The sequence below is a fragment of the Schistocerca gregaria genome, chromosome X, assembly GCF_023897955.1.
Source record: "Schistocerca gregaria isolate iqSchGreg1 chromosome X, iqSchGreg1.2, whole genome shotgun sequence".
Lineage (NCBI taxonomy): Eukaryota > Metazoa > Arthropoda > Insecta > Orthoptera > Acrididae > Schistocerca > Schistocerca gregaria.
Window position 1 is genome coordinate 490,508,146 of NC_064931.1, and position 22,773 is coordinate 490,530,918.

The following is a 22,773-nucleotide window of genomic DNA, read 5'->3' on the forward strand; positions in this document are numbered from 1 at the left end:
AGATCTTCAGTTTTGAAGTTTGATATTATTAAAAATGTAAAATCTGTGACTCATTTCAGATTACCACATGATGTATTTGTGTGTAGTAGGCACCTACAGCAAAATAAACAAATTAAATTACACTGTAAAGGCAGAACTGAAAACAAAAAAAAAAAAAAAAAAAAAAAAAAAAAAAAAAAAAAAAAAAAAAAAAAAAAAGACAAATATGGGCTGATGGTAACATGTTCCATATATTTTTCTTCGCTGGCAATAATACAGAAAAATATACATGTAGCATACCACTTACCCAAAGTACAAAAATTTTGGCAGTGAATTCAGTTCATCAATCAAATGGCACAGTTATTTTTGAATCACAGATTTTAATCTTATTTAAAGGACAAAGTACTGATATTTTGAAATACAGCAAAAATACAGATGTAAGAATTATACCGTTCATGTAATAACAATGTTTGCTCTGTGTTCCATTCTACTGATAGACTTAAGTCATCTGGTATTCACCAGACCAAAGAAAAGCAATAGAACCATTTCAACAGAAGCTGTATTCAAAATATTTTTGAATGACTATCTTTTCTGTTGCCTGTCTTGTGGTAAATCAGTGCTATCAAACATAAGACAACTTATTTCATGTTTCTAAATGTTAAATTATTTACCTTATTGTTGAGTATACATATATGCATCAATGTGCAAGGACACTTATGTGAAATAAATGTAGGTATAGTTACATTTAGAATGATTGTAACAGACATCTGAATGAACATTTACTGGAAAGTTAATAATCTAGAATGGAATAAAGAAGCCAAGAAATTCATAAAAAATATGCTTAATGATGTTACATTTTTGTTTAATTTTTGGGTAATGGAATGTACTAGAAACAATTCAGAGTGATAAAGCTGAAGAAATACATCATTATCGATGAATGAAATCCTTAATAAATGTACAATAAATAGACATTTTTACAAACAACCTTTCGGTTTATAACATCACTGACTAAATAAACTTAAAAAGACATAAAAAACTTTTTGAGATATAAATAATTTATTTTTGAAAATTATTTGCAGTTTAACAAAGGAAAGAAAGTGTACATAGCTTTTTATTATTGACACATTCCACAAACCCAAAGGCTATTCTTCAATTTATGATGAGAGTGTGATGTGTGTGCATATGATTTTTTTATTTGTGGAAGGTAAATAATACCTCCATTTATAAAGGTTTTTAAAGATTGTGTTAAATTTTAATCCATCTCTAAGACAAAAAAGATAGATCCATTATTTTATCAGCAGAATGCAGTTTTGTTCCTAAAAGGAAACTTAGAAGCCAATTTAAGAATAACTCATGGCATTCCTGTCACTATTCACAAAATTTGTCAGAAACTGGCACATTTTTAATATTTCATCAGTCCAGATGGCTGCAGGAAATAAGTTAACTGAATGAATTTTGAGTGTATTATATGGGTGTCAATCAAGGTAAAAATATGTGGCAAATAGTGTTTCATCAGTGAATGTGAAATGTGAAGTACAGTTTTTAATCATTCCAATGAATTTTACACTGTGTGTTCATCTTCATTATCCTATAATTTGTAAAATTATTATCTAAGGCAAATGATCTTCAACATACTTGGTCGAAAGCTAGTGAATCAAAGTATCATTCATATTTATAACAGTTTCTTAGACCATGTGAAATATAATGTATTGTGAAGTAGTCATATGGCAGACAGGTCCAGTATTACATCTGGAACCACCATACCCATACAGAAAAACCTTTGGTTTGACAAGTAAAATGTCAAAAATACTATACTAAATAAAATATATGTCCACTGTTCTTCCCTTTTTCCATTCAAAAGCTAACAGAGAGCACAAAAATAACATGTACTACATCTTATGACAAAACAGTGGGTTTCAAACAGAAACCATGGAAATATCATAGAGATTAATTTTCCATTATTTCTGCAGCATTGACAAATACAACATGCAAAATGTTCATTGACACAGCTGCATAATCAGTGCTTCAGATGATGAAACAGTCTATGTTGGGCAGCTTTTCGACATACCACAGCCATAAACAGAAAAATGAATGGCAAAGTTTCCTTTCTGATCCTGTAAAATAAAATACTTTAAGTGCTTTGAGAATGACTAGCTCAAAAATGAGTGGTAAATTAAAACATAAAAAAAAAATATAGTGTCTCTTCTCAAGATTAATCCTATAGCTCCACTTCTGTTATTGTTAGTTAAATGAATGTACTCCCTCACTTCATAACTTGTAGGTAAGTTGTGCAACACCAAGTTATAATTTAATGTTTTGATAACATATCAAGTCTGGGTGTGCACGTAAGTATTGGTAACTATTTTAAGGAGTCATAGAAATGTCCAAAATAAGAAAGCATACTGACACTGGTAACATTCTCATAATATGTTTTACCTAAAAAAAGGTGTTTTCAGTTCTAGAATTTTCTAAAAATCTGTCTTGTGTGGAATAATGTTTTTGGAACTAAATTGCAAAAAGTTTTTATATTTTTGTAGTAAAAGCATGAACTGTTTATTCACTATGATTCTACATTGGCAGACACGTATTTTATGGAGGCTGTGTAATGAATGTTACAAATCTGTCTAGTTCATGCAACTTTTATTTTCTTTGGCAGAACTTAGAAATTTATTGTTTAGGATGTGTACGAAACAAGTGGAACAGTTTAGGTGGGCACAGCTGTAATAAGCAGTCATAGTGCTGGAGCATGATAATTTAGTGGCAATATTGTATCCCTGTTCCTCAGAGTCAGCACTACCAGTGCACAACATGGAATACAAAACATGTATTTTGTTTACAGCATTATAGTGTGTGGGTGATGCCAATACAACCTTATAGCCACTACCCCATGAAATGATCATCAATGAAAATGTTTGTAGATTGTATAAACAATGTTGTGGTTTTGGGACACAATAGAACACTTTTTTGGTAAATTATGATATCCCTCTTAAAAATGCAGAGCGTATTTATAGACTCTTGAATATAATCATTTAAGATACTCTTTGGTACAAGAGACAAAGTTAATAACCTACTTGCGCATTTAGAAATTTAACTAAGTACATCTATAATTGGACAATGGAATAAGATTAAATCAGTGTATGCTCATGCCTATCATCATAGTATTTATATATATGAAACAGGCAATACAGCCTAAGTCAGGTCCTCTTTTTACAATAACTACTATTCAAAGGTGAACATGACACTTTTTTTGCAGCACCTTGTTGCTCTGCATCAAGTATATGACGAAACATTAAACTTTCATTTTCATTTCTTTAGTTGTAAACACTGAAGTACTTTACAAATAGCTTTCTTGTGAACAACAAAATTTCTTTATCAAAATTGTCTGTATCAAAAAATGTTATTGAGTGATGTAGGGGGAGCAGTACTTACGATGGTACACTCACGTTGGGTTTCCTGTGACTTCCATAAATCACTTCAGGTGAATGTTAGGAGTATTTCTTCCTATCAGCCATCCCTTATGCATTTTCATTCCTTATTCCTTTGGGCTCTTGTTTCCTGCCTCTAACGACAGTGATGCATGTGGCTATTTTCTCTTACAGCTTCCCAGAAAAATCTGGATCATCATTTCTTGTAGTGTATCCTTATCCTTGTCATATTGTTCCTTTCCATCTGTGTATTTATTGTCAGCTTACATATTTGTGTAAATATGTTTTAAGTGTTTTTAAGGTCTCCTTTTTTGGTTATTATATTTTCTTATCTATTTCTATTACTTATGTAGCAATTAATTCATGACGAAGTAGTGTTGATTAACATGGTTACATGGAAACTGATGAATTACAATTGAAATCTCTGTTTCTCATTTTCCTTTCATTTTTATTGAGATTCTACAGGGGTTGTATAAAAATATGGAAACACCATGAGAAATGCATGTTTGAATGTGAATGCAGATGCTAGCCAGGCCTGCAGTTTGCATTGCTATGTTTGACCACAAACAACACTTGTACAGTGTCCTTAATACACTGCATGTGTCAGTCATGGTCAGAATAGTGTCCTGTGAAGCTATGAGGGCATTATTTTGCAGATAAGTGAATTCGAATGTGGACAAATTGTTGGTGCTCAGTTCTGAAACCAAGGTATTTGAAGTGTTTGGTGTTTCAAGAGGCACTGCATCAAAGATGTATACCACATACAGCAACAGTGGAAAAACATCATCCACTAAGTAGCAATGCAGATGAAAGTGTATGATGAAGGATTGTGACAGGCAATTGTTGAAAAGGATTGTGATGAAAAGTAGAGGATGACAGCTGCAAAAGTCACTGCAGAACTGTATTCACAGTTGCAAACCCTGTCAGCACTGAAACAACACAAAGGGAGCTCCATAAGCAGGGAATCTGCAAAGCATGGAATTTCAAAATCACACATTAGTGATGCAAATGAAATTGCGGTGCTAAAGCTACTAAACCTGTACTATAGAGCAATGTAAGAAAGACACTTCATCAGATGAGTCTTGCTTTTCAACTTCTGGCAGAGTTTGTGACCCAAGAGTGAATCATGGTGGGAGTTTGGCGATGTTTTAAAGATCCAAATTGTGGTATTCCATGGGATCCATGAGTGCTTTGCAAAGTTGCATTACTGTCAAGGTACATCCCATGGTACAGTGTTTGTTGCCCAATGATAATGCTGTGTTCCAAGACAAAAGGGCACTTGTTCACACAATTTGAATGATGCAGGGCTGATTTTATGAGCATGACAATGAAGTGTCATATCTCCCATAGTCACTACAATCACCAGATATCAATATTATTGAGCCTTTCTGTTCCACTTTGGGGAGAAGGGAGCATGATTACTACATACCTCCATTATCATTTCCTTAAGTTACCACTATTTTGCATTAAGAATGGCATATGATTGTCTTAAAAACATTACAGGACTTACATTTACCAATTATGAGAGGAAAGGAAGCTGTTTTGAATGCCTACAAAATTTAATAGTCATGGGTGACTGGAATTCGGTAGCAGGAAAAGGGAGAGAAGGAAACGTAGTAGGTGAATATGGACTGGGGCAAAGAAATGAAAGAGGAAGCCGCCTGGTAGAATTTTGCACAGAGCACAACTTAATCATAGCTAACACTTGGTTCAAGAATCATAAAAGAAGGCTGTATACATGGAAGAAGCCTGGAGATATTGACAGGTTTCAGATAGATTATATAATGGTACGACAGAGATTTAGGAACCAGGTTTTAAATTGTAAGACATTTCCAGGGGCAAATGTGGACTCTGACCACAATCTGTTGCTTATGACCTGTAGATTAAAACTGAAGAAACTGCAAAAAGGTGGGAATTTAAGGAGATGGGACCTGGATAAACTAAAAGAACCAGAGGTTGTACGGAGTTTCAAGGAGAGCATAAGGGAGCAATTGACAGGAATGGGGGAAAGAAATACAATAGAAGAAGAATGGGTAGCTTTGAGGGATGAAGTACTGAAGGCAGCAGAGGATCAAGTAGGTAAAAAGACGAGGGCTACTAGAAATCCTTGGGTAACAGAAGAGATATTGAATTTAATTGATGAACGGAGAAAATATAAAAATGCAGTAAATGAAGCAGGCAGAAAGGAATACAAACGTCTCAAAAATGAGACCGACAGGAAGTGCAAAATGGCTAAGCAGGGGTGGCTAGAGGACAAATGTAAGGATGTAGAGGATTATCTCACTAGGGGTAAGATAGATACTGCCTACAGGAAAATTAAAGAGACCTTTGGAGAAAAGAGGACCACTTGTATGAATATTAAGAGCTCAGATGGAAACCCAGTTCTAACCAAAGAAGGGAAAGCAGAAAGGTGGAAGGAGTATATAGAGGGTCTATACAAGGGCGATGTACTTGCGGACAATATTATGGAAATGAAAGAGGATGTAGATGAAGATGTAATGGGAGATATGATACTGTGTGAAGAGTTTGACAGAGCACTGAAAGACCTGAGTCGAAACGAGGCCCCCGGAGTCGACAACATTCCATTGGAACTACTGACGGCCTTGGGAGAGTCAGTCCTGACAAAACTCTACCATCTGGTGAGCAAGATGTATGAGACAGGCGAAATACCCTCAGACTTCAAGAAGAATATAATAATTCCAATCCCAAAGAAAGCAGGTGTTGACAGATGTGAAAATTACTGAACAATCAGTTTAATAAGTCACAGCTGCAAAATACTAACGCTAGTTCTTTACAGACGAATGGAAAAACTAGTAGAAGCCGACCTCGGGGAAGATCAGTTTGGATTCCGTAGAAATGTTGGAACACGTGAGGCAATACTGACCCTACAACTTATCTTAGAAGCTAGATTAAGGAAGGGCAAACCTACGTTTCTAGCATTTGTAGACTTAGAGAAAGCTTTTGACAATGTGGACTGGAATACTCTCTTTCAAATTCTGAAGGTGGCAGGGGTAAAATACAGGGAGCGAAAGGCTATTTAAAATTTGTACAGAAACCAGATGGCAGTTATAAGAGTCGAGGGACATGAAGGGGAAGCAGTGGTGGGGAAGGGAGTGAGACAGGGCTGTAGTCTATCCCCGATGTTATTCAATCTGTATATTGAGCAAGCAGTGAAGGAAACAAAAGAAAAATTCGGAGTTGGTATTAAAGTCCATGGAGAAGAAATAAAAACTTTGAGGTTCACCGATGACATTGTAATTCTGTCAGAGACAGCAAAGGACTTGGAAGAGCAGTTGAACGGAATGGATAGTGTCTTGAAAGGAGGATATAAGATGACCATCAACAAAAGCAAAATGAGGATAATGGAATGTAGTCAAATTAAGTCGGGTGATGCTGAGGAAATTAGATTAGGAAGTGAGACACTTAAAGTAGTAAAGGAGTTTTGCTATTTGGGGAGCAAAATAACTGATGATGGTCGAAGTAGAGAGGATATAAAATGTAGACTGGCAATGGCAAGAAAAGCGTTTCTGAAGAAGAGAAGTTTCTTAACATTGAGTATAGATTTAAGTGTCAGGAAGTCATTTCTGAAAGTATTTGTATGGAATGTAGCCATGTATGGAAGTGAAACATGGACGATAAATAGTTTGGACAAGAAGAGAATAGAAGCTTTCGAAATGTGGTGCTACAGAAGAATGCTGAAGATTAGATGCGTAGATCACATAACTAATGAGGAAGTATTAAATCGGATTGGGGAGAAGAGAAGTTTGTGGCACAACTTGACCAGAAGAAGGGATCGGTTGGTAGGACATGTTCTGAGGCATCAAGGGATCACCAATTTAGTATTGGAGGGCAGCATGGAGGGTAAAAATCATAGAGGGAGACCAAGAGATGACTACACTAAGCAGATTCAGAAGGATGTAGGTTGCAGTAGGTACTGGGAGATGAAGAAGCTTGCACAGGATAGAGTAGCATGGAGAGCTGCATCAAACCAGTTTCAGGACTGAAGACCACAACAACAACAACAACAGGCATGGTAATATGTCATGTTGTTGTTGTTTCCATATTCTTGTCCACCGTTGTACATTATTGTTTATTTGTTTTATATCTCATATTGTATACTTATTAAAACACTGTGACTCGCAGTCTGGCCTCAGAGTGCCTGTCTGTGGCTCAGCATCTACGCTATGTGATGAGTAGCAGTCTATCCTTTTCAGTGTACTGCAACTAATTTAATCTGTTTGCTTGTAAAATTACACTGCATTTTCACCAGTTCCTGAGCTTTTCAGGCACCCAATTACGAATCTTTGCCTTTACTGATTCTTAAGGTACATTCAGTATTAAAACACAGGAAACTTACACACCAGCCTTCTTGGAAAGAACGTTAACATACTTCTGAAAGCTTATAACAGAGTACAGGTACTTGTACTGGAAATCAGCAGTAACTGGGCTTCCCAGCACCAAACTAGCACATCACAATCAGCTTTGAAACGGCAAATATATTTTTACTTTCAAAATACAATGATAATAGCTTCAATATTTGAAAAAAGCAAGAGCATTAATTTATAGGTTTGAACATTTGTAGTTTTCTAAGATAAAAATTTCTTATTAATGAAAGTCTAGACTGATTACCTCATCATGCTTCCTTTTCTTTATTATGTGAATCTTGTTTTTCTTCAACCACTTTTCCATTGCTTATAGATTTCTCCTCACCAGACTGATTTTTGTTGTAGCTTGAATATGCCTTTCCATAAAAGTCATTAAATAAATAATAAAAGAATATGGCATTTGGTAGTGTCAAGAAAACTGACCATCTAGGGTAGCCACAGTCATAGAAGACCAACTGGAAGGAATGCAAGAAAGCCAGACAAAATTGGCCCTGTAAATGATAAGATGCATTCACTTTACAAAAATATTTACATACCTTGATTTTTTTAATTTAGTGTATTGACTGATGTACATCTGTTTATCTATTCATGATAAGCTACAATTTGAAATATTTTATATTTAGTTCCCATGAATAATGAAATTTTGAAGGTAAAATGTAAAGCATACACATCCTAATAAAACTGAATATAGCTTATGTTACACTGACTAAATGAAATAAATAGTAGGTAACTGTCATTGTTAATACAATAACATTTAAAAAATAAAAAATACATAGAATAAGATACTGATTTAGTGGAAAAATTATAGATCTTAAACAAAAGTACTGCTGCCAAATGCTCACTTCACATACACATTAACTGAATGTAACTGGGAACATATCAACTTATAAACCTCTGATTCAATTTGAACCAAACTTGGTAGACATATTACTTATTTTCTGGAAACAAGCACTGTGGTAGTAAGAACTACCTAGCTCTCACTGAGGTGGGGGTGACATAGGAGGATGACAGACTGAGGAGGAGATGGGCAGAGAGACAGGGGAAGAGGAGGTGGACAGATAGAGGGGGACGGAGATGGGCAGAGAGAGCATGGAAGGAGGGAATGGATAGAGAGAGGGGGAGAAGGAGATGAAAGTAAGTGAGAAGATGAGGAGGAAGTGGACATAGAGTGGAGAGGAGGAGATAAATGGAGAGAGGGGTGAACAGGAGATGGAAAGAGAGAGTGGGGAGATGAGATGGAAAGAGAGAGGTGGAGGAGGTGATGGAAGGAGAGAGGGAGAGAAGGAGATGGATAGAAATAAGGAGAGGAGGAGGTGGAAAGAGAGAAGGGTGAGGAGGTGATGGACAGAGAGAGCAGAAAGAGTAGATATACAGAGAGATGGTGAGGTGGTGATGAGCAGAGAGAAAGAGAAGAAAGAGATGGAAAGATGGAGTGAGGAGGGAAATTGACAGAGAAGGGGGGAGGAAGTAGGAGATGGACATTGAGAGGGCAGGATATGGACACACAGAGGTGGGGAGGAGACAGACAGAGAGAGGGGGAAGGAAACGGACAGAGAGATGGGAAGGTGGACAGAAAAAGGAGGAGGTGTAGATGCCAGATGGAAGATGGTGAAGGGAAGTGGACAGACAGAAAAGAAAGCTGGGCTGAGTACCCAGGTGGAAGTACTGGTAGTGTGAGACACCCCTATTTCCTTTATGTATGGGGATGGGGACCAGAAGGGATGACATGTAACAATGTTCTGAAACTACCTTTTGCTTCTTGTTTTCCGTATTGAGTTGACCACAAGTTGACCATTGAGGTGACCATGAGAAATAGACTGAATAACCAATGGAAGGATAATGCTGCACGAGTTGGGGTGTGGAATGTAAGAAACTTGATCATGGCAGGGAAGCTATAAAATATGAAAAGGGAAATGCAAAGGCTGAATCTAGACATAGTGGGGGTCAGTAAAGTGAAATGGAAAGAAGATAAGGATTCCTGATTAGATGCTTATAGGATAATATCAATGACAGCAGAAAATAATATAACAGGAGTAGGATTCATTACGAATATGAAGATATGGCAGAGAGTGTCTTAATGTGAACAGTTTCTGTGATAGGGTTGTTCTTATCAGAATAAATAGCAAACCAACACTACCAATGACAGTTCAAGCATACATGCATGTTGCAAGCTGAAGATAAAGAGACAGGGAAAGTATATGAGGATACTGAAAGGGTAGTGCAAAATGTAAAGGGAGATGAAAATCTAATAGTCATGGGGAACTGGAATGCAGTTTTAGGGAAGGATAAGAAGTTAGTTGCTGGAGAATATGGCCTGGGTACAAGGAGTGGGAGAGGAGAAAGACTAATTGAGTTCTATAATAAATTTCAGCTAGTAATAGTGAATACTTTGTTCAATCACAAGAGAAGGAGGTATACTTGGAAAAGGCTGGGTGATACAGTTAGATTAAATCATGGTCAGATAGAGATTCTGAAATAAGATACTGGATTGTAAGGTGTACCCAAGAACTGATATAGACTCAGATCACAATTTAGTAGTGATGAAGAGTAGGTTGAAGTTTAACAGGCTTGCCAGGAAGAATCAATACACAAAGGAGTGGGATACGGAAGCACTAAGGAATGAAGAGATACGCTTGAAATTCTCTAATGCTATAGATACTGCAATAAGGAATAGCTTAGTAGACATTACAGTCAAAGAGGAATGGACATCTCTGAAAAAGGTTATTACAGAAATTTGAAAGAAAAACATAGGTACAAAGAAGGTAACTACAGAGAAACCATGGGTAACAGAAGAAATACTTCAGTTAATCAGTGAAAGAAGGAAGTACAAAAATGTTCAGGGAAATTCAGGAATACAGAAATACAAGTCACTGAGGTACGAAATAAATAGGAAGTACAGGGAAGCAAAGACGAATTGGTGCATGAAAAATGTGAAGAGATCAAAAAAGTAATGATTGTCAGAAGGACTAACTCAGCATATAGGAAAGTCAAAACAACCTTCGGTGAAATTAACAGTAAGAGTGGTAACATTAAGAGTGCAATGGGAATTCCACTGTTAAATGCAGAGTAGAGAACACATAGGTGGAAAGAGTACATTGAACGCCTCTATCAGGGGGAAGGTTTGGATGATGTGATGGAAGAAGAAACAGGAGCTGATTTAGAAGAGAGGGGGGTTCCAGTATCAGAAACAGAATTTTGAAGAGCTTTGGAAGACTTAAGATCAAATAATACAGAAGGGATAGATAATATTCCATCAGAATTTCTAAAATCATTGGGGGAAGCGGCAAGAAAACAACCTTACACATTGGTGTGTAGAATGCATGAGTCTGTCGATACACCATCTGACTTTCAGAAAAATATCATCCACACAATTCCCAAGACTGCAAGAGCTGATAGGTGCAAGAATTATTGCACAACCAGCTTAACAGTGCATGCACCCATGTTGCTGACAAGAATAATACACATAATAATGGAAAAGAAAATTGAGGTTGTGATACATGACAATCAGTTTGGCTTTAGGAAATGTAAAGGCAGCTAAGGCACCGGAGAGGCAATTCTAATGTTACAGTTGATAATGGAAGCAAGACTAAAGAAAAATCAAGACTTGTTCATAGGAGTTTTTGACCTGGGAAGGGTTCGACAGTGTCAAATGGTGCAAGATGTTTGAAATTCTGAAGAAAATAGGGATAAGCTATAGGAAGAGATGGGTACTATACAATTTGTACAAGAGTCAAGAGGAAATAATAAGAGTGGAAGACCAAGAATGGAGTCTTTTTCCCAGACAGTTTAATCTATTTATCTAAGAAGTAATGATGGATATAAAAGATAGGTTCAGGAGTAGAATTAAAATTCAGGGTGAAAGGATATCAATGATACAATGAGATTGCTATCCTCAGTGAAAGGGAAGAAGAGTTAAATGATCTGCTGAATGGACTGAACAGCCTAATGAATACAGAATATGGATTGAGAGTAAATCAAAAAAAGGTGAAGTAATGAGAAGTAGCAGAAATGAGAACAGTGTAAAATTGAACATCAAGATTGATGGTCATGTAGTAGATGAAGTTAAGGAATTTATTGTTTATGGAACAAAGATCATATCACATGGGTGTATACCACATATAAACTTAACATCCTCTTTGGGGTTGCATTGTGTAAAACAGGGTGAAGTGGGACACATTCTCAGTGAATACCCCATCGAATTTACTTCAATGCTTCATGACACTTTACATATAAAATCATGCAACATGGTGGCAAAGTGTACCTGGGGTCAAATTTTTTAAAATACATTTGGTTATGGGCATTTCTGTGGGTTTGAGAATAGTCCCATGTTGGGGTATCTTGGGGTGGATTGGGAGAGAACTTTATTTGTGCTTTAATCTCCCTCTAGTGCACTATGGGGGTGAAATGGAACAGAGATTTTGACATCCCCCTACCCATTTTGAAGGTAAGTAACACATCAGAGCACAGTAAGTAGAAAATTGTTTATTATAGGCTGCTGTACATGAAGTTTTGCTAGTTTATGTTAACAACAGGAATTTTCTGAAAAGAAGACATTTGTAATGCACTTTAACATGAAAAAAATATCATACCAACTTCCACTTATCGAACTTTCATTATGTCAACATTCTTGGACAAAGTTAGGAAGAGAAATCACCCTCTCCTGATGTCTTTATACACATCAGTATCCCATATAATATATTTTTCAGAACATACTGGATGTCAGAAGTGGGAAGATATGGAATATTGTATTTTTTACCATCCTTTTTTTATTAGAAAATTTACTTCAATCATACTGTTCTTTGGTGTGCTGATTACCACACCTACATGGTTTTATCCTAGAGGTCTTCCTCTGTGGTGAATTTCCCCACAGTGAAGTCCCTGGCTTGTTCCCTCATTCTTAGTAGAAATTGACATTTTATTTCACCACTACTGTTCTCATCTGGAGGAATCCAAACTTTTTCTCATCAGTTCCCTTCAGATCCATCAGTGTTTCAACAGGTCAGACATTACTGGAAGACTGATGCTCAGAGATACTGGTGTAGCTGGCAGAAGTTGTAGCCAACACCTGAGGCCAAAAGCGGCAGGAAAAATACTCATACCTGATTGAACAGTCAGTTTTCTGCCTCTGCTTCTTGATAAACCACTAGATACAGCTGTGACAAGCTTTTCATATGCACACATAAAAAAAAAAAAAAAATTGCATCACCCTGGTTCCCAGAACTTCAGAAGACAGACGTTGACTGTGGATATTGTTTCACAGACACAGTCCCTTTAACTGTACAGACATGTCACTAAACCAGCCCAAAGATGTAAACAACCATGGATGAGCAGTGCCTATTAGACTGAGGGGGCCTGACAGCTGACCAATTCCAGTCACTCCACCACGAACGAGGTACACAGTCATGTGGTCTGTAGTTCAACCATACCTAGATGGTCAGTACCATGGTTTGATCACATCTGCAGTGTTACTTTGTGCCAGCAAGGGCTCTCAGCAAGAACAGTGTCTAGGTGTTTTGGAGTGAACCAAAGCATTGTTGTTTGGACATGGTGGAGATACAGAGAGATAGAAACCGTTGATGACATGCCTTGCTCAGGCTGCACAAAGGCTACTACTGCAATGGATGGCTACCACCTGTGGTTATGGCTCGGAGGAGCCCTGACAGCAATGCCACCTTGTTGAATAATACTTTTTTTGCAGCCTCAGGATGTTATGTTACAACTCAAATTGTGCACAATAGGCTGCATGATGCCCAACTTCACTCATGACGTCCATGGCAAGGTCCAACTTCGCAACCATGACACCTGCAGTGTGGTACAGATGGGCCCAATAACATGTTGAATAGACGGCACAGGATTGGCATCATGTTCTCTTCACTGATGAGTGACGCATATGCCTTCAACCAGACAATCGCTGGAGATGTGTTTGGAGGCAACCCGGTCAGACTGAACACCTTAGACACACGGTGCAGCGAGTGCCACAAGGTGGAGGTCCCCTGGTGGTCTGGAGCAGCATTATTTGGAGCCAACATATGCCGCTGGTGGTCATGGAAGGCACCGTAATGGCTGTATGATACGTGAATGCCATCCTCCAACTGATAGTGCAACTATATCAGCAGGATATTGGTGAGGCATTCGGCTTCATGGATGACAATTCATGCCTCCATCATCCCCATCTTGTGAATGACTTCCTTCAGGATAATGACACTGCTCAAATAGAATGGCCAGCATGTCCTCCAGACATGAACCTTATCGAACATGCCTGGGATAGATTTAAAAGGGCTGTTTATGGATGATGTGACCCACCAATCACTCTGAGGGATCTACACATAATTGCTGTTGAGGAGTGAGACAATTTGGACCAACAGTGGCTTGATGAACTTGTAGATAGCATGCCACAATGAATGCAGGAATGCATTAATGCAAGAGGATGTGCTGCTGGGTATTAGAGGAACTGGCATGTACAGCAATCTGGAGCACCACATCTGAACGTGTCACTGTATGGTGGTACAACATGCAATCTGTGGTCTTCATGAGTAATAAAGGGGCCAGAAATGATGTTTATGTTGATCTCTATTCCAATTTTCTGTACATGTTCCACAACTTTCAGAAATGTGGTGATGCAAAAGTTTTTTTGATGTGTATAGAACATCTGTCCATATCTTCTCTGACTCTGAGTGCTGAACTTTCCTTGGCCCTTTCTGAAGCACTTTATGAGGATCTAATGATATTATACCACATTCTAATTGGTGTGTTTTCAACTTTCTCCAATGCTTCCTTTGGATTTCTTGGAAACTGGAAATTGACAGGCAGTCCTTGTTCAGTTTTTTTCCAATTGATCAACTCAACCCTCCAAGCTGTCTTCATGGACCTGAATAGAGCAACATCCAGTGGCTGAGTAAGGTGTGTAGAATTCAGAGCCAGCATTATACAAGCAATATTGTGAAATTGACATGGCCTTATCACTTCCTGGGAAGCAATGACATGGAAAATTGTCCCCCACAACAGATTTTCTTCTGTCAGACCTTCTTAAGTATGGTAAACTATTTTCAAAAACCGTTATTCAAATAATGGCATGTAAATCCAACCATATTTGCTTACTGCATAGTGTGTGTCTTCAACACCATCTTCTGTCCAAGTTGTGTAGAGACTTGTGCTTCCACTCATGTGGAAAACAAATGGTGGAAGCATTTCTCCATTTCCAGATACAACAAAAATTACACAGGTTAGCAGTTTGGATGTGATCAAATACTCATTCAAGATCTCAACCTCTGCCTCTCACAATGGCTGTGGAAGACCAAGGATCATATGTGAAGTTTGTTTCATCATAATTTTATATAGTCTCTGGAATAATGTGTTTCAAATTAGCTTCTAGGTTTTTAGTAAGCAATGCGAGATTCTTCATCAGCAGTAGCCCTTGATCTCTTTACAGTTTTAGATAGATTCTTGATCTAGTCCCTCCCTGGTCTTTTGTCCTTGAACTTATTCACGTGATGTCCATGCCAATAAAGAAAAGCTTTCGTCATATCCCTAAAATCACCACTTTGTAGGGGAATCCCCATTTGTGCACAGATTAAAATTCCTGCTACTATTGATTTTTCATGTTCCTCACTAAAACTTGCTGACCTCCATGTTCCATCATCAAGTTTTCATTACCCTATTTCCCAGTGTTGTTTTTGGAATACCATATTCCTCAGCTGTTTTCCTTGAAGTTTTACCACTTCTCCTGTACTCTGAAATAGCCTTTTTCATTGTATTTTAGTCATACTTACAGAGCCCAGCACTACCAGTAACGTTTTTACACTTTCTGACCATGTCCCACTTCACCCCTTGAAAACAGCGATTATTTAAACAAATTAGCCTCATGAATAAATTAATGGCAAATACATTTCAAAGATTTGTGTACGACATAACCTCACTACCAGCTCTTGAGGTTGTTGGTTAGTTCAAGAATTAAATTAATGTTCTACATAGCTAGTGAGGTGGTTTGTGAAGATATCACATAGTTTTCCTTTTCCTATATGAAAGAAAAAATTATTCAGTGAATTAGTTACTAACAGAATTAGCTTAAAATATTGTACATCTGCTTTATTAAACCTCAATGGATGAAACTAAGAGCAGAGACTAACTTCCTTCAGAATGAGTTACTAGATGTCAGCACTAACAAAATAGCAAAGATGATGATGTCTCACTTCACCCCACTCTGCAGTATTTGTGTAATATATGTGGCATTCGTACATGGCATTTTAGGTCATAGGTAAAAGGCTTGTACATTAGAAAAAAATGCATGTATGTGTGTATGTTCCACACCCACTCATAGACCACTACACTGATTTCAATGGAACTTGGTAAACACACTGAGGTGACAAAAGTCATGAGATACCCCTTAATATAGTGTCAGACTTCCTTTTGCTCCATGTAACACAGAAAGTCAACGTGGTATGGACTCAACAAGTCGTTTGGAGGTCCCTGTAGATATATTGAGCCATGGTGACTCTATAGATTTCGATAACTGTGAATGTGTTGTTGGTGCAGGGTGTTGCACATGAACTGACCTTTTGATTAGGTACCATAAATGTCTGATGGGATTCACATCAGGTGAAGTGGGTGGGCAGATCATTCACATGAATTTTCCATAATGTTGTTCAAACCAGTCATGAACAATTGTGTTCTCATGACAGACATCTTTGAATGGGAACATGAATGGCTGCAAATGGTCTCCAAGTAGCCAGACATAACCATTTATAGTCAATGATTGGTTCAGTTAGACCTGAGGACACAGTCTATTCCACAGAAACATAGCCCACACCACTATAGGACCACCGTCAGCTTGCACAGTGCCTGTTGACATCTTGGGTCCATGGTTTCATGGGGTCTGCTCCACACTCAGACCCTACCATCAGCACTTACAAACTGAAATTGGGACTCATCTGATCATGTCATGGTTTTCCAGCCATCTAGGGTCCAACCAATATGGTCACGAGCCCAGGACAAGTGCTGCAGGCAATTTTATGCAGTTAGCTAAGGCGCTACCACCAGTTGCCAGCTGTCATAGCCTATTAATGTCAAATTTCACCACACTGTCCCAACACGGACAGCTTCTGCAACACAGTATTATGATCAATTACATTGAAGGCTTTACTAAGGTCAAGAAATATGGCAGACACATGTTGCTTATTATCTACTGCAGTTAGAATTTCATTTAAGAAGATATAAATAGCTGACTGTGTTGATCTGCCAGTTCTGAATCCATGTTGTGCTTCACTTATTATGTTTTCTTTGAAAGGCTGTCAGCCTTCTAAGAAATAGTTTTTCAAGAATTTCACCAAAGCCTGACAATACTGATACAGGTCTATAGTTTGCAGCTTCATGTTTGTCCCCTTTCTTGTACGCTGGTGTCACTTTTGCCATTTTCAGATTTTTTTGGGAATATACCACTCATGAATGATGAATTGATAATATCCGTTAATGGTTCTATGATAGATGTTACACTTGCTTTGATGACAATATCTGGTATTTCATCAGCACCTGCTGAATACTTATTGGGTAACCTGTTGTTGGAGACATGAATAGGGTTGTTGTAAGAATTTTTGTATCTGACTGGAGTGTATTGCTGTCTGGCTGTCAGTTGTGATGTTTGGTAATCAGGTGGCGTGCTACACTAGAAAAGTAGTTGCTAAATTTATTAGCCACTACTGTGAGGTTGATTATTTTATTGTTGTTTTCATGAAGTTCTATATTTTTGTGGGCTAATTATGTAGTACCTGTTTCTCTTTTTATGATACTCCAGGTTGCTTTAGTCTTATTTCTGGATTTTTTTTATTTGTTTGTCATTTTCCAATTTCTTTGCTTTTGTTATAACTTGTCTAAGTATTAGCTTATATTGTTTAAAGTAGTTGATAAATACAGGATTTGTGGTTTGCTTTGAGTATTCATATAAGTTCATTTTATTCTGGCATGATATTTTTATTCCTGTTGTGATCCAGCTATTTGGTTTGTGCACAGAATTTATAAGTGATGTTTGTTTAGGAAAGTCTATTTCAAAAAAATGTTCATATGTGGCTACAAATTTATCAAACTTGTCATCTGTGTTGTTTGAAGTGTAAACATCAGTACAGATTTCTCTTCTCAAGAGAGGACAAAAGTAATCTATGTTATCATTATTAAACTTCCTCACAATAGCTCTAGTTTTCTGGGCTTTAAACTAACAATGAAACCTGCCTAGAAACTAAGCAACTGCAACATATGGGCTGAGAATCACAAGTTATGCAAGTACAAATATAGCTTACGAAAGATAACTGACTTGTTTTCCTTTTACTCACCTGTGAGAAGGACGAGTAGTGAGTTTTTTTTATTGGGAACATACAGAGTGTGTGTGTTTTTGACTCACTGAAAGAAGCAGTAAACTAGCAGGTGTCCTACCTTCCTCTAGGACCACAGTGTACATTTAGGACAACTAGTAATAAGAACTTCAGATGTTGCAGTAATTTGTTTATGCTATTCTCTTTAAAATTCTAAATTTATCAACAATAGACAAAAGAAGTTTAATGGAATTATAACACACCATCTGCAATGTAGTGATGTACTTCTTCCACCACAGATACTTCTGGAACTGTGGTCCCATAGCTGCCATCATGTAGTAGAAGTACATAATTATGTGCACAAAAGAATTTATCACTCCAATGAACGTTCCATGGCCTCCAGGGTAGTATTTTGTGGCTCCCCATGACACCATTGGCATCACAGTGTGGTGATACATGTGCAAGAAAGTGATTTGACGGTCTTTTTTTCGTAGCACGAAGAAAACCTGGGAAGAAAACCACGACATCCTATAAATTTATTCATTTATTCTTTGCCCATGGACTCTAGCTAATAATTTTCAGCTGAGAATATAGGGTGCATCAGACAGTTTTATATATACAATAAATGTAGAGCAAAGAAAACAGGATTACCTTTTATTGGTACAGATGAGGCTATTACATATTTTCTGTTACAGTAAAACAGTTAACACTTAATATGACATTTAATATTGACTCATACCATACACCGATTTCTCTGTATGATAATCTTTTAAATGATTAAATAAATTTAATTCATTTAATTCCTTAAATGATTTTGCAATCTTGCTGAAAAACATTTTGCCTGTTTCATCAGGAACACTCATTGTCATTTTCAGATTTCTCTGTCTTGTGTAATGATTATCCTTTTCTCTTGTTGCATCATCATGTATGCCTTTATTTATGTGGGGTTTATAACTTATTCTCACAGCTATAATATTCTGTTATATCTGCAGTAAGTACACTGCAGTGTACAAAAGCTTGTCTGCAAGTTTGTCTGGATGGTACTTTGGCTTCACATCTCTTGTCCTTTTTAAGTAGTTATCTATTTCACTTCCTCATATATGAACTGAGTAGGACAGATGTGGGAATGCAAGTCCATAGTAAAATGCCCTGAGTACTTTATCATCTATAACTCTTGCCATTTTGTGCACGGAGAAGGTTTCTGTGCTTCTCTTTTTACACAGAAAATTTATGTGCTCCCTCCATGGTGAATGCTTATCTGTGATAGTTCCTAAGAATTTTGTACTGTTTACTTCTTTAACTGTCTCAGTATTTAATTTAATATCATATTATACTTTTCACTCTGTTTGGTCTGGAACACTAAAGACATTGTTTTAGATTGATTTATAAAAAAATTGTTTAGTTTTAGATATTTATTTGCAGTTTCAATATTTATGAGTGTTTCCTTTTCAAGCTCCTCCTTTGTATCAGTTGCTCATACAACTGCAGTGTCATCAGTGTACACTGTAAGTTCCTGTTGTATATATTCTGGGAAGTCATTTACATAGAGAATAAACAGTATTGGACTGAGCACAAAACTTTGTGGCACTCCATGCCTTACAGTTTATAATTGAGATCTGTAATTAATTATATTTCAATTACTATTATGATTTATTTCTGTGCACTGGTTCCTATTTGACTATGCATTAACACTTACCTCAAATCCTATGCTGACAGAGTTAACCTGGAACGATTTACACAGTTAAATGCAATCGCACAAGTCTTCTGTTGCCTGTCAAGCAAACTCAGAATATGCTCAACTAAATCTGTTGATGCAGTCATTGTTGATTTGTCTTCTCTGAAATCATGTTACCATTGTGATGGGTGTAGTATTTGAAATTTGTTTATAAAACTTACATTTCTATTCTTTATTAACATGTCATATATTTTACCAAAAGCTGAGATCAATGCGACTGATCTGTAGTTTCCAAATTTAGCTCTATCCCCTTCCTTAAAAACTGGCTTTACTTTGCTTATTTTAAGTGTATCTGGAAATGTACAGTCCTCTACTGCAGCATTCAGTGCATGTGTTAAGAGTTTCATCATACATACCCTACGTTCTTCTATGAGGTATGTTGTAACCCTATATGAGCCTGATGGATGCTTGACCTTTAGTTCCTTTATTAGTGTTGAAACGTTTGTACCAGTTTCTGGGATGAAAGCACTGCTATGGTTTATATGTGGGATTTCTGGCATTGTGCTTTCTTTGACTGTTTTATTTTACTTTTTTTTCAGTTCATCTGTTACAGTTATATAATATCTGTTAAGGATTTTCACTGCTTCTAGAGGATCTAGATAACTTTTTCCATCTTTCAGTGGGCAAATGTCCTCTGTCAGTTTTGTTACTTTTCCTTTCTCTTCATTTATGAAGGACCATAATGCTTTTACATAATTCTCTGCTTTATCTACAGCTGTCTTAATGAACAATGCCTTTGTTTCTCTGGTGGATCTGCAATACTCTCCGTTTTTTATTCTCTATAAAGTATTATACACCTCAGTGTTTGTTTGCTTGGCAAGGTCATAAAAAACTTTCAGTTTATTTCTTGCATGGAGTACATGTCTAGTCATCCAGCTTTTCGTTTTTGGTATGTGTGTACCAGCCTTTTGTTGACAAGATGTGTAAGATTATAACACTAATTAAATGAAGATAAAAACGGATTCCATTTAGCATTTGCATCATTGTCTTTGTACACTGCTTCCCATTTTTCTGTCATTACTATCTTTTTCAGTTGAATGAAGTTTTCTGTGTTTATCTACCTCATTTGCTCCTGTACTTTCTGTCCACTTCTTTATGTTAATGTCTATCATGCTGGCAAAATGGCCTGCTAGTGTGCAGTTTATTACCTGGATATTTGTTATTTTATGACCCATAGTAGTTTCACTTAAGTAAGTTACTCTGATGAGCTTATCAAAGCTCATTCTTAGGTTTGGAGTATGCTGTAAGTCCATTAGTGTCTTAGAGTTTTCTGTATTTTGGCTGGTATGTTCAAATCCCCATTGATTATTAAACCAGCATATTTTTTAAGGTTCTTGGATTGTGCCTTCTAGTTGTACAAAGAATGTTTTTTATTTCGCCATTTGGTGATCGGTACAGACCTAAAACACAGCATGACTTTCCTGTAATTCTTATTTCCACTGCAGTAGCTTTAAAGTTAATTTCTCTAGTATGTTTTGTGGTGTTTGGTATGACTTTAGTAGATTTGTAGCTAGAGAAAATGGCAACACCACCACCTTCCACAATGTTCTGCAAAAACTGGTTAATCTGCATAATTTTTCAGGTTGTGGATCTCAGTCAGATTTTCTTTTAGCCCATGTTCAGTATCTACTAGAATGTTTGGTTTATATTCCTGCTAATTACCTATAAGTCATCCAGTGTGTACTGTACATTCTGGTGAAGTATTGTAACTGTTGGTTTTAATTTTAATGAGGCCCCTTTTTGTGATGCAGTAAGCATTTCACTAGCTCCCCATGCTTCAGTTAGACTGTATTGATCTTTTTCCATGTTGGCTGCTACAACTGACTCATCTCTTTGTGCAGAATTTAAATTTTTGGCAATATATTTACTCTGGCAACTGACACGAGTATTTTTACTTGCAGATTTTCTGACGTCTTCCTTTGCTTGCTCGATGCTACAAAAAATCCTCTCTTAATGCACCAGGACTCTTAGGTCTCTGGCACCTTCCCTGACTGAATGCTTCTACTGATGCTACCAGCATTCATTGTCTCAGTGACTGCCCTTGCCTGGCTGCTACAGCTGATGATTCTTTTGTGTTTACTTTTGGGACCTGTGAGTAATCTGCTCGCTCTTCTGTACGGAGTTGCGGCCATTCGACTATGGGTTGTAGTTCAGCTTCTTGCATTCTAGAGTCTTTTCGGTAGTTTGATATAATGTCTAGGTATACTGAGACACAGAATGACCACTGTTTATTAAACGCGCAATTTTTTGACTCTTGAAAATTTTGCCGTTTCCATTTACGTGCATGCAACGTGTTGTATAATGTTCTCTGTCCGTATCATCTATTGCAAGGGAGCCCTGGCCAATTTTTCTGTGTATATTATTTGCTTTCTTTATTTCTTCATCTTTTAGGAATGCCCATAACAACTACTTGATGTTTATGTAGACCGCACAGTGTCTCATGTATGAGTGGCTTCATTTGAGTAAATTTCGGTAGGTGTCATTTGATCCTGCCATTAACAAAATGCACAGAGTTCTTGGATCATTGAAGGAGCAGTTCTTTACTACTTCGCCCAGGGGGCTCCTGGTTTTACATAACTCGTAGCTTTAACGTTTTGCTTATACATTCAAGTTTCGCCAACTTTTCTGCCATGGCTGTCTGCATATATTGTTGTCACAACTATTTTGTAGGAAATTTTTCACTTCTTTTTGATTTCACGATGTTTTGGCCAACTTTCATCTTGCTATAATTTTCTTTATATGTTACTGGTCCACACTACTATCAGTCTGTAGAAGTACTTTTTTATCTGAATTTTCATTTATCTATTTGGAATCTATCAATAGTCGGGATCTTTACAATCTGTCTTCTCTGTAGGCTTCAAGTTTACCAAGGCTCAATTCGGATGTTCCTGCCGTTTTCTCAGGTATGGTGAGGGCGAATTCTTTTAATCTTTCGACTTCTTCGTTTAGAT

General features: G+C 37.1%; 1 protein-coding gene across 1 annotated transcript in view; it reads right to left on the minus strand.

The window, feature by feature from the left end:
* Positions 1-211: 211 nt before the first annotated feature.
* The window catches only part of LOC126299186 (elongation of very long chain fatty acids protein AAEL008004), a 227,398-nt gene continuing 204,836 nt past the window's right edge, over positions 212-22,773 (minus strand). Inside the window, exons 6-8 of the mRNA XM_049990962.1 lie at positions 18,351-18,593; positions 8,034-8,280; positions 212-2,093 (exon numbers count right to left, since the gene is read on the minus strand). Of these exons, the coding sequence (XP_049846919.1) occupies positions 8,038-8,280; positions 18,351-18,593 (486 nt within the window). The 3' untranslated portion in view covers positions 212-2,093; positions 8,034-8,037. The remainder of the gene's footprint in view (positions 2,094-8,033; positions 8,281-18,350; positions 18,594-22,773) is intronic.